The 17,569-nt window shown below is 46.1% G+C and overlaps 2 protein-coding genes and 1 pseudogene across 2 annotated transcripts in view; 1 reads left to right on the forward strand and 2 right to left on the reverse strand.

The window, feature by feature from the left end:
- Positions 1-1,292, reverse strand: part of LOC125507782 (protein WIR1B-like) — an 11,428-nt gene extending 10,136 nt beyond the window's left edge. The window contains exon 1 of the mRNA XM_048672278.1: positions 1,191-1,292. Coding sequence (XP_048528235.1) covers positions 1,191-1,292 — 102 coding nt within the window. The remainder of the gene's footprint in view (positions 1-1,190) is intronic.
- A 394-nt stretch (positions 1,293-1,686) lies between these two features.
- Positions 1,687-8,599, reverse strand: LOC125555593 (meiosis-specific protein PAIR3-like). The gene is made up of 11 exons (XM_048718494.1): positions 8,417-8,599; positions 7,538-7,615; positions 5,779-7,428; positions 5,514-5,661; positions 4,469-4,612; positions 4,329-4,392; positions 4,100-4,249; positions 3,903-3,961; positions 2,851-2,985; positions 2,258-2,349; positions 1,687-2,176 (listed from the first exon to the last, which is right to left on the reverse strand). The coding sequence occupies exons 2-11, from the start codon at positions 7,568-7,570 to the stop codon at positions 2,108-2,110; spliced, it is 2,544 nt and encodes an 847-aa protein (XP_048574451.1). The 5' UTR covers positions 7,571-7,615; positions 8,417-8,599; the 3' UTR covers positions 1,687-2,107.
- A 1,056-nt stretch (positions 8,600-9,655) lies between these two features.
- Positions 9,656-16,928, forward strand: LOC125506736 (annotated as a pseudogene).
- The last annotated feature ends 641 nt before the right edge of the window (positions 16,929-17,569 follow it).

A 17,569-nucleotide genomic window follows, 5' to 3' on the forward strand; every position in this document is an offset into this window, starting at 1 on the left:
CAGATAATAACAATCCTGCGGTAGTGAACAGTGCTTATCTTCTCTGATCATGCTGATGTTGTACATGAGAAATTATAAAGGGGAAGTACAGATTCACGTGGTGAAACAGTTAAGGAGTACAAGCTCAAGACAGTCAATGATTCAAGGCATGCACTAATGTCCAGATTTCCATACATTCCAGTATGTTGGTATATGTTAATGTATAACCTGTAAATTGTGATCATATGCCATGGGCACTGCTGATGGGATTTCGTCTCCAGAGACTCGATCGTCATCGAAGAGCAAGGTGACAAGGGTGGAAGCTGGACCACATAACATCATGTTGTACTACATGTATTTAGAGTGATCATTGCATGCATCTTTCATTATTTTTGTAAATAAGAAATTTAATATGACGTCTCCTGTGCAGGTAACAGTTGTTTCACTTGCAAATTAGACATACAATACACTTCATCTCCCAAGCGAGGTAGACGACAATATGATTACGTATGTGTTGGTGTTCGAAAAACACAAGCAACTATTCCCTCTGTAACATAATATAAGATATTTTTAGACATTATTGTACTGTCAAAACATATCTTGTTGTAGAGGGAGTAGAACTCAATCTTGGGGTTTCATTGCCCGTTCATATTCTGTCCATATAAAAATGGGACCGAAGGATGCATTACATCTTATATTTGCTTTCTAGCTAAATGTTTATGAACAAGACATGATTTGGCAAAATGTGCATGAGGATTGTAAAGGTATATATTTGCCATGATTGTACTGAACCATTAGAATATTTATGCCCCGTTGCAACGCACGGGCAATTACCTAGTTTTCTAAAAAAAAGTGCATCATGAATTGATTTTTGTTTGTGCAGGCACTCTTCATCACGTGACTGTACTGCAAAATGAATTTACTCACTGTCCATCGAACCAAACTTGATTTCATCTTCATACAAATTGACCATGAATTCACGTCAGTTTCCAGACAGACAGACATGCAGCGATTACCAGTTTTATTCAGAGTGCACGTAGAAGTAGGTACACGAGGCGATATAGTTTTACTGTAACTTGTACAGATACTAGAAAGAGGCATGCATGCATATAGTAAGGCCGCGCGCCGTTCAGTTACACATATCGATCGACCGATCCTTGCATTGTGTTGGGGAGATGGGGCCCGCGGACGGGTGTTGTCGACTGACCTACGGCGGCTCCAAGGCAGACGGAGCTGTTGATGATGACCGCGGCGACGACGACCAAGAGAGCGATCTGCAGGAGCGCCGTGGGACGGCGGCCGGCAGACGACATGCTCATGATTCGAGGCTGCTAGCTAATGATTATTCGAGCGAGGCTTTTAGAGCTGGCTCTCTACGTTCTGCTGTGATACTTGCTGGTCGAAGAGGCCCGTGTGTGTTTATAGACCGTCCCTCTGGCCGAGAGAGATAGAGAGAGAGAGAGAGACAACGATGTTTACTTGTAGATCCATGAGTATCTCTCATTGCAATTCCGTTATCTGCAAAGGCCAAGGTAGGTAGGTTCCCGTTTTGAATGCACTGTCATCTGCCACAGCTTGTGTACAGACGTACATGAAGATGGAACAATGGCAAAAAAGGATCAAAGATGTCTACTGTTTGTGTACAGCCAGGCCAGACATACCTTGCCTCTAATTTCTTCTCATCTCAACGAAACAGGGGCATTGGCAAGCAAAAGGAATCAAAGATGCCACCAGATTAGTACAATTGATTTAACTGTCACTTTTTCTTTCACGTGGCAGCAAATTCAACTTAAGCATCTGCGATTTTGTACTGGATCGTTACATTACTCGAGCCACGACACGATTCATTGAAGAAATGCGTCATGCTTTAAGGCACTGGTGAGAACTTGCCCGGATGGTAAGTTAGCGAGTCACTGACTCAAAGTGGTAAAGATCGTAAAACGATGCTATGCTCCTACAAGGCATAGTTCAAACTGAACTGTAAGCAAATGAACCCTACATGCGTTCTGGCGCCATCCTTCTATACCCTTTGTGAAATGGAGCCGTAGACCTGTCTGTGATGTGGTACCCTACTCGTTTCGCCTTAGCTATGTATCTACTTGTGTTTGTGTAGAGCAGGTGAGCTTGATCAGTCTGCAGTTTCGGTGATGAGCTCCTTGAGTACCTGTTTTAGGCCGTTCATCTTCTTCCGGGCTCTCTGCGAAACATTTCCGTGGAAAAGGGTTACCATTTGATCAATACCAGCGTACCTGGGGTTTAGGAATGATGTTTCCCTTACCTTCTGAATCTCCGAGATTTTGAGTTCAGCGTCCTTGAGCTGAGAATCAACTGTTCTCTCGGCATGTTGGAGGAGCTTCTTGTGTGATGCTTCTGTTGGTGCAATCATAAAACAACACCATGGTTAAGTGGTAATCCTGGTGGCAAACGGTTCGAAAAACAGAGCATTTAAACAGATTTCTTCAAGTAACTGTATGATGATTCATTCCATTTGCCTCTTACCAATGATAACGGTGAGCTCAACATAATTACTTCACTGCTGACTATTTCTTCTAATCATGTGCCAATGTAGAGATTGGGCAATCATTCTATTTCAATTAAAAACCATCTGATTTAACCACATTATTCAGCAAAAAACTTCAAACCTTACAATGTTGGAATCTTATGTGCCTGGGTCAGTTATATGACATAAAGTTTGCAATCTGTAATCAAACTGCTCCAATGGTGATACTTCATAAGGCTCCGTTTTGACAAAGGTTAACAACATGATTCAACATTTTTGGGAGTTCACCCAGTATCAGTTTGTAATAAATAGCCCAGCGAGTAAATATTTCATTTGCATTTCGCAAGTATAAGGTTTCAAGTTAGACTTACTTTGCTTATCAGCTACTCCCTTAAGTTCTGCATGATAAGCTTCGAATTCCTTGAGAGAGTTCGTGCAACCAAGCAACTGCTGATTAACCTCCTCCTTAAACTTCTCATGAAGAACCCTTAACTGTTCTTGTTGCTCTGAAACCAGAAGACATAGGACCAGGTTATATCATTTGAGTAACTAACGTTTATTAAGAGAAACAACAGAAGACATGTAAGAAAATAAGGTAAAGTGTAAGGATTCCCAAAGGAATCTTGCGACAAGTGTGCCTTGCTAACCAAACAGGCGACTAACCTTGTCAAACCTACCAAACTTGTGGTGTGGCATGGTTAGCATACCAACCAAACAGGCTCTAAGCCTAAATATATGCATACACAGTAAAAAGTCCAAAGGGTAGAAGATACTCCAAAGATGTTTTGGATACTTCAATATGGATTAAATACGGACTGAGATGAGTGAACAAAAACACACTAAAATGCGTCTATACACGCCCAAATCAGAAAAGAGTTAGAACATCTTATAATAGTGAACGGAGGGACTAGTAAATAAGAAATAACCAAACTATAGTGGATAACTGCAGAAAGATTCAAAGAAATGGTACATTAAATTTTCTCAAATTAATCTTTCATGGCACTGATTAAATGCTTCAGTATTCAGACGGTGAAAGTGATTCAAGAACAAAATCAACCTATTTAAGCTTAGTTTTTTGGGGATCGTTTATATGCATTCAACATTCATCTTATTATGTTTTTTAAAAGTTCAGGATATGCAGGACCTACATAACATACAGGAATCGGATCATGACTAACTCTATATGTCTATATGAATACTCTATAACTTACTGAAGTATAAGATTATGTAAATTGCTCGAGCTGAATAATCCAAATAGCTGAAGTATGAGTGGCACAATGGATCAGAACATTAGTACATCATATCTTTATAGATACTGCTTTCTGGACGGATTCTGACTAATGGGTCTAATCTTCATAAAACTCATAATTCACAATAACAGACCACAAAATTAATTTCTGCAGTAACATAATATAGGTTGTACCTTCAAATGTTGATTCTAGTCGCTTTCTTTTAGATTTTCCTGCATTGACCAGCTTATCCCTGAAAGTACAGTTGAATGCGTCAAAAATAGCTGCACCTCTAATATATGTGATACTTCTATAGCAAGCTTAGATATACAACTAGGTGTGTATATGCAGATAAGATGTTGTTTCTTGGTAGCACCGGCAAAGATCTTACACATCATCCTGCATCTGCACCTCAACTCCCTCAAGGTGCTGGCGTATTATCTCTCCAGTACCTGCCAGTATCTCAGAACTTTTGTTTCTTGTTTCAGACTTGATCTTGGTTTGAAACCTTCCCAGCACCAGCAGTAACTGATCAAAAGCCCTGGTTACAATCAAGAAACGAAATTGGATCAACCAACAATATTGGATATGTATTTCTTTACACAATCTACAAAACAGACCTGGTTAGGTAGTCATCTGGGCATTGCACTGGTTCTTTGTCTGACATTATAGTTTCTTGTGTTCCTGAATGAATTAGCAATGACATATCAGTTATGAACTGCAACCGTTAGTTGAACGCAAGAAGAGTAATCAACTTTACCTAAAGTGGCAAAAGGAATAGGCGAAGGTAAGCGCCGTTTTTTGCCTCTTTTACCATCTTTCAGATGTGATTTCCTATCCAGATTTTCTGGAGGAGATTTATCAGGGCCGTCTACATCTGAAAGCCATTTGCGAGATTTATATCCTACACATGAAGAACCAGTTATAGATAAGTAACACTTCACAGGTAAACAAGTTTTGGATAAATATATGATAGTGTAATTTATACATCTCCAACAGCATGTGGGAAAAGCTTGGATCACGTTATTAATTTTCCAGAACTAAAGTGGTCAAAATACTAAACTTAAAGCACTTAGCCAAAAAAAATGGAACGCATTTAAAGTGGCATGAATGCACATGACAGAATATGCCACATGTTGCTTCTATTCCATTTGAATGGCTTGTCATGAGCAAGCACTTCATACAATAGTTAAAGAGTGAGTGGATCATGTTTTGGAGAGCCTTAACCTTAAAGCCACAGTAGGACTATTGGATGCTCTGCCACTGATAGTGATTGATTAATGATTGCTATGAAAAATTTGTGGAAATAGAGCTGATGCAATAAAAGTAGGACTATCAGGCATAGTTAGAAAAATAAACATGCCTAGGCTCTAGGTGATAGTAAAACACACCTAGTGCTTAATGTCTGCATAATTACGCTTTGGTTCAAAAAGCGCAAGCATGTGGCAGAATGTGCAATTAACACCTAGCATTTTTTTAAACTTTGCTATTGGATGCTCTGACTCCCAATGTTTAACTTTTTTTCAGGAAAAGGACAGGAGCTCTGCCAATAGTTTTAACTGGTTCTAGAAGATACATAGAGAAAGTCAATTATATGTGTAAATATATAAAGAAGAATGTGTTCTAGGAGAGTATCATCCTCGTGCAGAACAGAAGGGGTAGTACTCTGTAAACTAACACTGTCACCTTCGGTTCTATAAATGTAGCACTAAATCTGAAAGTGACAAAACATACTCTAGAAAACTATTGATTTGCATGTACAAAGTATTAATGTGCACTGAAAGTTGCAAAGTCAGTATTCTGACCTTTCCCAAAGCTTGGAATAGAAGTTTGAGCCATTTCATCTTCAGTTGGCGCAATGGGTGAAAGATTTGGTTGTTTTTTGCTCTCTCTTTCTTTTGGGGAATTAGGAGATTCACTGTTAGGTAACTCATCGGTTTTATCCATCCGATCCTGAATGTCAACAGTAAATGAATGAGTGACAAACAGATAGAGTTACTCTGTTACATGAGTATAGACAAAACAAATTTATTATGGCTGGGAAATGATTTATAGATTTGGAAAGCCTACCGATGGCTCAGACCATGGATCAGAAGCATAGGAACTTGATCTTGACCTGTTCACACTTTTTGGATACTTGGGGCTGTATGTGTCATCATGTAGCATTTTACTTCTATGGCGGTGGCCATTTACATTAGTTGCAAAAGTAGGACTTACAAAGTCATCTTGCATGTCTCTGAATCCGTCTGCCAATGGACCGGCAAACTTCTCTCCATTTTTACCATTTATCTGGGGACTTGCCTCATTGTCCCATGGGTACATTTTCGGTTCAGGTGATGGACTAGCAGCACCAGATGGTGGCGACTTCAAATTATTTCCTGCTGCTTTATGTGCCTGAGGACTTTTGTCTGAAGCTTTGCTCAAATTAGCATTCTCCTTGCGGTGCAGCAATGAAGAATAATTTTCCTTGCTCTTTGATGAAATATTCTGAGAAGAGAGCTTATCTTCACCTTCATTCAGTGTCGTTGGCAGCAACTTTTCTGAAGACTGCATCTTCTGAGGCCCAACTTTAGCCATTCCATTCAGCCGTTTCTCCCGAGTAGGGCTTCTAGAACAGCTCTCAGCAGTTTTTCCAGTTCGGGACAAAGAAGAAAAGGAGGTGGTTTTCTCTCCCTTATTCTCTGATGGTACATTTCTAGAAGATAGCCGTCCTTCCCTACCATCCGGTGTGATCTTGTCAGAAATCATGCTAGAACAATTGACCTTCTTAAGCTCTACTTTAGCCTTCCTATTTGAGCTTCTAAGATTTCTCAAGCATCCAGAGTTACTGACTGCAGATTTGCCTGCGGTTTTGGGTGTGCATTTCTCATCAAAAACAAACACATTGTCCAGTGTTTTCTGCTTGGGTGCAGAACATTTAGTAGACAATGGTTTCTTTGCACTCTGGCTCTTATCCTGCTTCCTGGAGGCTTCTGGTGCTTTCTTGCGACCCAAGGTGCGAGTAACAGGCCTTATTTCAACTACTTGCGGAGTATCAGAATCTGACTCAATTGGATCAGAGGATGGTTTACTCTTTGCATAGGCAGCTGTTTGACACTTCAGCAGATCAGGTGTCTTGATATTATCAGGAAAAGGTGACGTGTAAACCTTCTTGTTCCCTGAAGATGGTCCATTGGCGGTTAAACTTTCAGGTTGGTCAGGTGTCCCAATGTCTTCAGGGTTTGGTGAAGCAACAGCCTGCTTGGTTTGTGATGTACCAAGGATCCCCCAGAGCTTCATCCTGAGAAGCTCGCTGTTGGGTTTGGTTTTATCTGCAGATTCCACTTGGCGCTTCCCTTGTGAACTCACGAAGGGTGTCTTTTGCAGTTGGTCAAGCTGGCTGTCTTGTTCTTTTCTTGTTCCAAAGGAAAAGGTTCCGGTTTGCTCATGCGCATGGTCATCAGGCTGTGATAGAGAACCCTTAACAGGGGCGGCTTCAGGTGCCTCTGTAGCAGACCCGCCATGGTTTGCAGCTTCTTGTGAGACCCGGAGTGAAGCACTATAACCTTTCGGGGGTCTAGATCTTCCATCAGTTCCCTGAGACGGGTTCCTCTCGAATGCAGGGGCGGTAGCAGCATCTCTGCTTCCTGTCCTTGGAATAGGGATGCCAATTGATACCTTGGGAAATTTACCAGATGGATACTGGCTGCTGGCCAGACTCCAGTAATCACTTGATGCAGCCTGGACACATCACAATGCATGAGTTGTTAAATACTGCTGTGAAAGAACAGCTAAACCTGAAACAGGAGGCACATCCTATAGTTTAGCACAGGAAGTTGTTGTTACTCACTTTCTGGATATTCGGCAGCTTAATTTCTGTCATTGCGGCTTCTGGGATAACAATAGACCAGATTGACTGAAGTTGAAGCTGATAAACAGGAGAACAAGAGAATTAGCTAAGGTTCCACCAATGTTAAAGCATCTTTTAGGATCAAATTAAGCTCCACAGATGTATAAATAAATACAATATCAGACTATACGCCATGCCCGAGACCAAAATTTAGAAATGAACAGTAACACAGAAGACAGAACTGTGCAAAATATTCCCGTCAAGTGTAACTTATGTCAGGTCTGAATTGCTATGCAGTACTAAAATGAGTCAAATCGAACAGGCTGCTGAGAGTAATAGCATAACAACCAGATCGACTTGGCCTGAGACCAAATTTAGAGATGAACAGCAACACAGAAGACAGAACTGTGCAAAATATTCTTCTCAAGTGTAACTTATGTCAGGTCAGAATTGCTATGCAGTACTAAAATGGGTCAAATCCAACAGGCTGCTGAGAGTGATAGCATAACAACCAGATCGACTTAGCCTACTCGGAGAAATGCCAGGACCAGCCCCTTCTAAGCATATTGAACTAATAGAAGACCAAAATTAACAGGTGCAACTGTATCACCGAGCACCGGACTAAACGTGGTCTCAGCATCCAGAGATCGTCTTCCACAAGCAATACCGCTTAGATCAAATAACTTGACTCGGGGAGAGCAATAGTGACACATTTGTGGGACTTGCGGCAGCTAACCGCGTGTACAAAACCATTCCAACAGGGGATCGGGTGTTGGATAGCGACCAATCGGAACCGAGCAAACCCCGGCAAAATCAGACGACGCGAGCAAACAAAAACGGCGGCAACAAGCTTGCAATCGAGGTGAAATTAGAACATACGGATTAGGAAATCCACGGGCGGGCACCTAATTCCAACCCGTAACCCCGAAATCCTCGCGTGCGGCGGCGGCGGCGAGGTATAGGCGGCGGCGAGGTGGGCCAGGGGCGGCGACCGGCGGCGGGGATGGCCTAGGCTTCGGTCGCCATGGTCGCGAGCGAGAGAGACGGGGGAGCGAGGGGGTGGCGGATTGGGGGGGGGGGATTTCGGGAGGGTCGCGGGGCGAATTTTCAGAAGGGTGTCGAAGAGACGAAGACGGCGGGGATTTTGAAATTTTGGGGAACTGGTCGCACAAGCCATTGCGTCATGGGAGGCCCGCGTGTCAGTCAAAGAAAGGGAGCGCGCGTTGGCGTAGGAGGGCGAGAGACGCTTTGAGTCGTCATGGAGGACCGCCATGGCCTCGCCACCAAGAGCAAGCTGTCAATTTAGCCTCTTATAAGCGGCACTTATACCTTAACTTTTTTATTCTATTTTTATATTTGCTCCGCTAAACAAGTTCCCCGATAAGCTTTTAAATTTAATTTTCTATAAAAAATTCACACAAATTTAGATATCGATAGCTCAATTTGATTCATACCATATTGCATTAACATGGATATTTGCTTCTATAAAGAATGGCAAAGTACCCGCCTTCTCAACTGCTCGTGGGCAGAGAGAGCCCCATGGCCGTTCGTCCTACGGTGGGGGCTACTCGATGGCGCTCCGATTTGTTCGGACCCCGATTACCCGGTTGGGCGGTCTATGAAGGGTATGTGGACCATGTGAATGTGCCCAGGGCCATCGTCATTGGGCCGCGTCAGGCGCCCCCTCACGCGGCGTTTCTCGCGCCGTTGCATGTGGGAGAGACGGCTCGGTGGTGAATGATAGGTGGACCGCGGGGCGTGCCCGGGGCCACCATCGTGTCGGTGGCGTGCCGGGGAGGGGTCCTCTCTAGGCGATGCAAGCCGTCTGGTCTGCCCGAACGGCCCGCACCAAGGCGACCCGGGGGCCACTATCATTGGGAGGCTTCGGGCGCACCCGCGATGGTCTAGCCGGACCCGCCTATCAGCGCCTTCGCCCCGCGTCGAGCTGGTTCGATCGCTCCAGCCGGGGGTGCGTCGCGGTCGTAGTGCCGGCTCATGTGTGATATAAGAGGCGATGTGGAGAATGGAATTTGGGGCAAGACGATGGGATTGGAGGCCATAGAAATAAAGAAGACCTAGGAGAAAAGGGTGGATTGGAAATCCCAGACCTCGGGGGAGATGCGAGACAAAAACCACGCGCTCGTCGGCGCGGGGCTCCGGCACCTTGACGGTAGAGCGGCCCGATGACCCTCTAGAGAGCAGCAAATGGCACCGGACGCCCTGAGACGCCAGAAGAACCCCGGGTCCTGGACTCAACGGTGTCCCACACGGTGACGATGGAAGGGAACCATTGCCCCTTCCTGCTCTCCGCCTTCTCCTGCATCGTCGGCAGCCACCTGACTCCCTGTTATGGCCTTCGGCTCGCCCTTGGAGGCCTTCGTCGTGGCACCGTGGGTTCCCTTTCCGGCCATCGCTCGAGGTGGGAGGAGGAAAAAAAAGAAGGGGGTACTGGAAGCTTTTGGAGATTCGGTTCTTCAAGCGTTGGAGCTTGAAGAGGGGAGCATGAGCGAGATGAGTGCATGAGGCTTTATTCATTTTTGCCATACCGTTTTTTATGGGTTGGTAAAAACAACGAAGGGTGCATTGGGTGGCAGTAAATTTGCGAGTTTCCCATATGATGTGCATTACGTATGCTCGTGAATCGAGGGGTTTGCTGATAATGTCGCTACAAATCCGGAGCACGATCCCTTTAGATGTGCCAATAGTGGCGGCCTCGAGCCGCACTAACACGCCATAATAACATCTAAGAAGACCGTGCGATCCTATAGTGCACGGTGGGGCGCTTCGGGTTTGGTCAAAGTTATCAGAATGCGACTAAATTGGCGCCACTCTCTCGGTGTGGGAAGACTTCGCCATGAAGATAGCTCTACACTAAAAGGGTCTTCGAATCCGAAGACTAGACAAATTCCACTTGGAGGGTTCGCCTGGGGATCCTCGGATGCCCGAAGTGTGATATTCCTCAGGCAAGGCTTGATCACTTTGGAGTAGGTGCGCAAAGAAGATATTGAACCATTTTACAAGGCCGAAGACCGTAGGGAATGCATCAAGTAAATAGATTACATCTACTAATAATAGATCTTATCTACTACTCAGACAATTTTATTAAGCAATGGATCTCATCCATTGCAATTTTTTAAGCAATAGATCTCATCTACTGCAAAACTTTTGTGCAATACCCATACATCTCTTGTGTTCTAAATCGCAACGTGCATCTGCTCATAGATCGCTCGTGATGCCATTGTAGGGAATGTAGTAGATACCAACAAAAACTATGTCTTATGAATCAAACCCAAGAAAACTATGAAGACGCAGATGAGATTACATTAAATCGTTACCGACTCGAAGTGTAGCCGAAGGAGAGTTGGTGAAGATCTTTGATGCAAAATCCCTCGAACGAAGATCGAAAGCATGATCTCTCAGCCGGTATCCACACGTACGAAGTCACCGGCAGCACTTCGCCATCCAAAACTTAGCATTGTGAGAGAACTAGAAGGGGTTGAAGCAGCCTTGTAGCGTGGCAGAACAATTCCAATGGAGAACAAGAGAGAAATAGGGAGGGGTCAGCCTTGCGCCTGGAATTGTGCAAAAGAGGGGTCAGCCTTGCGCCTGGGATTGATGAGAGAAGTGGCGGAGCTTGGGCTGTTTTCTTGGGGGGGGGGGGGGGGGGGGTTGGGGGGCAAGCAGAAGGAGATTTGGACGTTGATTACTAGATATATGGGCCAGTTACTACTCCCTCTGTCCCATAATGTAAGACTTTTTTAACATTAATGTAGTGTCAAAAAACATTTTACATTATGAGACGGAGGGAGTAGTATTTATTTTGAAAAAACTTCATGGGCTGGGGGCGGCGACTCACGTTGGCCCAGCTGAAGCTCCGGCACTGGATGAGAGAAGACACCTATTCACAACGTAAGTCAATTTTCATAAGTGTAGGACTTTTTGCTAGCTCACTTAACCTGCGGCGTCTCAGTTTGCTCACGGCCCACTCAACATGAAAGGACAAACACATGCATGGATTTTTGTAATGACACAAATCCATCAACCATCGATCGCAAGCAATCATTGCACAATGCATCGTCCGAAATGAAAAATGCATTCGTTACCTTTAAGGCATTTCATTGACCACTTAGTGTCCACGACCCTTGTTGCCGGCAACGGCGACCAGACGCACTAGAGCCGGAGATGGTGCCCGAGGCGCCGGATGAGGACGAGGCACTGGAGCCGCTATCTTGGCCATCTTCTTCACCGCCTCCTCGATTGGTACCGCTTTCTTGGTCTTCTTCGTCGTGTTCTTCACTGCCTCCTTGGCGAGCACCGACATAGCGACCATTGGCTTTCATGTCGCTCATTGACGGCTGGGAAGGCCAACAGGTGGTCCGACAAGGAGTTGGAGCTCCAGGAGCTCGTTAGGTGGCCGGGCCTTGCGAAGGCCGTGTCATATTTTGCAGTCGGCCTTGAGGCCAACACGCCTCCACCGTCACCAGCACCGCCTACGACAGACGTTGAGGCCAACACGCCACCAGCACCGCCTACGGCCGACGTTGAGGCCAACGCGCCACCAGCATTCGGCATGTAGTTCTGGGCGTGGACGAGCACCGTGCAGGTTTATGTATTGTGCACGTCGGTTTGGCTAGGCGTGACTGACAAATAGGCTAAGAAGCACGTCCTAAAAGTGTCGGGCGTTGGAGGCCGAGCGACAAGCGGCCGATCGGGCGAGGTCAGCCAAGCCGTAGTGTTGGCGGTGCAGCAGCAACCGGCGCCCTCCGCGTGCTGCTGCTGCATCGGGTAGCAGCAGGTGGCGCTGGCGGCCTATTAGCAGGCCTTCCCGTGGATGGAGGCGCCGACGTTCGTCGACCTGAGGATGACGACGCCTTGGACTGTGGGTTGTGGGGCTACTTTTGAAAAAGTTTTAAATTTTAGTTTTTAAATTTAAATTAATGTAAGTGGATTTCATCAACAGTTTAAATGTTAAGTTTATATTTTTTTAGTGTTTGATTGGATTTAGTTTTTCAAACACCTAAATCCGAAATGAGTGCATCTACACGCTCACGGCTAAAAGCGGACATCAGCGTTCGATTGACCAACCCAAACAGAGTAAAAACGGACCAATTCCGTATCCGCGTGCGTCGGCGCGTTGAAATTGTCCTAAACAATACTAGGGAATCCAGCACCCGTCTTTTAGCCGTGACGGTTGGGGCACCTCTCTTTCTTTTTGAGATCAACACGCTTGGCGACAGCGGTACAAACACAACACAGGCGCCTTGTCCATCCATGCAGACTTTGAGCATGGGAAACACCAAGGACAGCAAATCAAAGGGAAAGGCTGCCCGTTTTTCCCTTTTGCAGACACAGAAGAACCACTGGGATCGATCGGTGGCCAAGAGGATAAAAAGGCCCTGCTGCAACGCTGCTTCTTGTACAGTCCCAAAGCAAAAGCTTTTGTTTCTCATGGATCCAATGGGAAACCAAATCATGATGGCAATATAGAAACAAAAATATAGTACAAATAAACATGGCAAATTTTAAAAATTCTATATAGGTCATGGCAAATGTCATGATATAGAACAGTATGTTCTACATATTTTTTGAAGGAGAAGAACAGAAACTTATAAAAATTTGCCATTATGTAGAGCAAACAAAATAAAAATGCCACGGCACTTCAAAATTTGCCAAGAACAGGTTTGTTTTTGCCATGGGTATGGAATTGTATTTTCCATGAGACTAGTACAAACTATTTTTCTCGAATACAATAGTTGCACGAAGATGCCATGGCAAACACATCTTAATTCGGCATTCATCAGTATAATTTGCCATGGGAAAACATCGAAATTTGCTTTTTTTAGTTTTGTATTAAAAATATATGAAAAGTTGTGTTTGCCAAGGCAAATATATGAAAATTTGCCTTGACGATGCTCCCTATCACCCCAGCCTCGTTGGGCACCGCCGGCAGCGCCTACCGTGCATCTCTCATGCACCTCGGCCTGGCCAAGCATCCCTCAAGCTCCTAAGCCCTCGGTCTCCCGTGCTGTAGCCACCCCGTGCCAATGGCCGTCGCCTGAGCTCGGCACTACTCCACCGCGGAGCTCTGCAATCAGGCCTACAGTTGCATATTCGGCTGGCCAGGGCGTTCGTAGTGGCAAATGCCCATCTTCGACGACGGTAGATGAGTGATGGACTAGTGGGTGAGTGGTGAAAGTTTGCAACTCAATTCAGCACACAATGTGGACGCCCTAAGAGTTCTCTATACAACCATTTATTTTCATACTATAAATGAAATTCAAAGTTTTTTTTGAACTAATTTGAAAGCTTCCTGGCGAGCCTTCTGGCCGCAGCCCCACCCATGCCTATGTGACACTGCTGCATGGTGACGGGCCCACAAGAAACGATTCTCTTTTTTTATTGACAAAATATCTCCACAAAACCACTCTGAAAATATATGTACTACCACAAATTCCGATATCAAAAGCAAACTGTACTGCGCATCAACATGTGGTTGAGTTGGTTAGGTGGACAGTGGTATACCCAACCCACTAGGGTTCAAATCCTGGTGCTTGCATTATTTCTGGATTTATTTCAGGATTTCCGGTGATGCGCTTTCAGTGGGAGGAGACGTTTCCGTCGACGACGAAGCGCCTACGGTGACTTTGTAAATCTCAAGATGATATGCCGGCTCAGTCTCTCGGAGGTGCTCATAGGGATAGGGTGTGCGTGTTTGCGTTCATAGGGGTGAGTGTATGCGATGCTAAAAAAAAAGCAAACTGTACTTGGTTTTTTGAACTTGGAATTAAAGTTGCAACCTTTTTTTTTGTCAGGAAGGGAAGACTGCACACTGACTATCCACAGCAAGGAGCTAGTCACCCAACACATCCACCAGACGGACGGACCACACCATGTCGCTCCGCCGCCTCCTGGCCCTCTCCACCGCTGCCGTCTCCGGTCGCTACCTCTCCACCGCCGGCGCCGCCTTCGCCGCTCCCTCTCTACCGGCGCCGCCTCCTCGCACCCGCCACCATGGGCCATCATCGACCACTCGGCCGAGAGGTTGATCGCTCGTGGTCGGCCCAGACCGCGTGCTTCCGCCCCGTGGACCCTCCGGGCGTCTCCAGCATCTCCGCCCCGGCGCACCTCATCGACCCCGCGGCACGCCCCAGCGCGGACAGCGGCAGGGTCCAATACCTCGGCGGCAACGTCGTCCAGGTCCTCTTCGGCCACGTCGGCGACGGCCACCTCCTGCTCAGCTACCATGACCTCCGGGCGGAGGGCCCATGCACCTCCTGGGACCTCACCAGGAACCCTGAGATCCAGCGCTTCGTCTGCAACCCCCTCACCGGCCAAATGCTCCGCCTCCCCGACATCGGCGGCTGCAGGAAGATCCTCGTCGTCCACCGCATGGGCCTCCTCACCCAGGCCGACGGAGGGCTCGGGTGCGGGCCGTCCGACAGGTTCGCCGTCGCCGGCCTCGTCTTCAATGGCTCCGCCCTTGCGCGGTTCCTCTCCGACCAAGGCAAGTGGAAGACGGTGATGATGGGCTCGCCCGGCGGACCGCTGCTCCCGCGCGAGATGGAGATGAACCAGGAGACGGTTGCCTTCGACGGCCGGCTGTGGTGGGTCGACCTCACCTTGGGCGCCGTCTCCGTCGACCCCTTTGCTAACCGGCCGGAGATCGGCTTCGTCGAGCTGCCCAGCGGCAGCGTGCTGCCTGCGCCTGCATGTGCGGACGAACGAGATCTCAGCAAAGTCGAGGAACGGGCGCTGTCCATGATGGAGCTGGCCAAGCGCCGGCGCATCGGCGTGAACGCGTGAGCGAGGGGAGGCTGCGCTATGCCGAGGTGACTCCGGGCGGGCCGTTTCTGCTCAGCTGATATGCGCTCGGCGACGGCGAGGGCAGCGGCTGGAAGCTGGAGCACCAGGTGTCGCTCAGGAAGGTCTTGGCGGACGGAGGCTACCCGTGGCAGGTGAACTCGGCGCAGTCGTCGCCGCAGATCGCCGTCCTTGACCCTCTCGACGCCAGTGTCATTTACATCAAGGCCGGCGAGCACGTCCTCGTCGTGGACATGTACAATGGGAAGGTGGTCGGGGCCTCTCGGCTTGAAGACGAGTACTTTTCTCTGGTACCATGCGTGCTTCCACCGTGGCTTGGATCGAGCCGGATCCCCACGGCAGGTATGTAATCACCTGCTTGTTTTAACTGCTACCAATATATATCTCCTTACTTTTCAGTTTTGCATTTGCTTGATAGGTAGTGCTTGGACAGAAGATTATGAATTGTTCATGGGTCATAATGTGGAAACATACACATGGATGAATTTCGGTGTCGAATTGACGTTGTCAATAAGATCCGAACATGAATTGCAATCAAAAACTCCTACTAGGATTGGTACTATTGATCTAGTTAGACCGACTTGTTAGCCCGTATTTGGTGTAGTTGTACCTCAGTAAGATCAAAATCATATCTATTCGCACGAGACTACTATGTGCATAGCAAGTAACAACACATAGTGTTTATACTGTTATAAATTGTTCTGGGTTAGCAATATTGCGTCTCTTGTTTAAGTTTATATTATACTGTACTACCTTGACCGAGGATAACTTTTTTTCAGGCAAGAAGGATGGCTTGGAATCAACAGATGATCTGGTTAGTTTCATCTAGAAGTAGGGAATGGGTATGAATCTGGCAGGCAGCTTATGCATCTCTGGGTATTATTCTCTTATATAATGCTTCTTTGTTGATCATCCATTCGCATTGTCAGGACTGCTTTGTTTTTCCTAGTGGTATTGATGACTGCTTCTTTCTGTTTCCTTCAATGTTACTCCCTCTGGTAATATAAGACATTTTGAGTCACTACTTTAGTGATCCAAAACGTCTTATATTAGTTTACAGAGGTAGTATAACAATTGATAAAGTCTAAAATTGAAGATTGCTAGAATATTTGCAAACAAACAATAATGTTGTAATTCTGTGCTGTAAAGTAAACATGTTGCTCGGATGCTAACTCCCGGAGCCTCTGACCCACTTTCTGTTTCATTTTTGGAGGGGAGATAGATTTTAGACTACAATAGCACTCGTGTTTACTCGGTCTTTTCCATGTTGAGTCAAACGTCCCTAATACATTTTCTTTACTTTTTAGGTTTCCTGGAACTAATGGATGCAGGGGTTGTGCTACATTAGGACGATGGCGGTAGTTTGTCAAACTCTCATTTTGGAGAAAATCTGGATGAGTTTGGGTTTATTGTAGTTGTTTATGACTGATCTGTTTAGAGAGAAATCTGGCTGTGGTTTCAGCACGCACAGTTACGATGTTCTGTAGAACTAAAGTTGCTTCAGCATGTAACGGCTGCCACAGGACAGCATCCATAATGTGCTCATCAAGTTCAGGAAAATATACATGCTCATCTTTTTGTAGGAAAACATGGATGCATCTTATCATTTTTATTCTCGCGGTCTTGGGGATCTCTCACTGTGACATCTGTGATGATGAATTGATGACTGTTTCAACGGATCACTAGCAGGAGTATTTCTACCTGACAAATTGCATGTTTTCACCCTTTTTATTGCCACACACGAACATACATCACTGGCTCAACAAAATTCAAAATGTCTATACCAAGCTATCTCAATCAAGCATCAATGCACAACAATCCATTCATGGCTTGCATAGACTTGTTATTGTGCGCAAATTTAAACTATTTTCAACATTTGATGCCTGATCCGCGACCAACTCCTTCCAGTCAAGCAGTGGCCCAGCAGCTTGTCGGCTCCCCATTGCCGGTCATAAAGTGCGACGACTGCCCGTGGCACGTGATGCGCCGAGTTTCGACCACGCCAGAACATCGCGGATGGGTGTTCTCCAAGTGCCAAAAGGCTGGCTTGAGTGCGTCTTTTTATCTGGTTGTTTATCGGATTCATCGCAATTTGTAGATCATTGTTTGCTCAAATTTGTGTGTAGGATGGATGCGAGTCTTGGTTTTGGGGAGAAGATTACATCGATCTACTGATAGCGAGAAATTTGATAGATGTTCGTGCACTCCTTG

Source organism: Triticum urartu, chromosome 5 (assembly GCF_003073215.2).
Source record: "Triticum urartu cultivar G1812 chromosome 5, Tu2.1, whole genome shotgun sequence".
Taxonomy (NCBI): Eukaryota; Viridiplantae; Streptophyta; class Magnoliopsida; order Poales; family Poaceae; genus Triticum; species Triticum urartu.

Coding starts and splice junctions, on each gene's coding strand:
- LOC125555593 (XM_048718494.1), bottom strand. CDS start 7,570: ATGACAGAAATTAAGCTGCCGAATATCCAGAAA. Junction 4,393..4,468: donor TATTCCTTTTGCCACTTTAG/GTAAAGTTGATT, acceptor TAATTCATTCAG/GAACACAAGAAACTATAATG. Junction 2,986..3,902: donor ACTAGAATCAACATTTGAAG/GTACAACCTATA, acceptor TTCTGGTTTCAG/AGCAACAAGAACAGTTAAGG.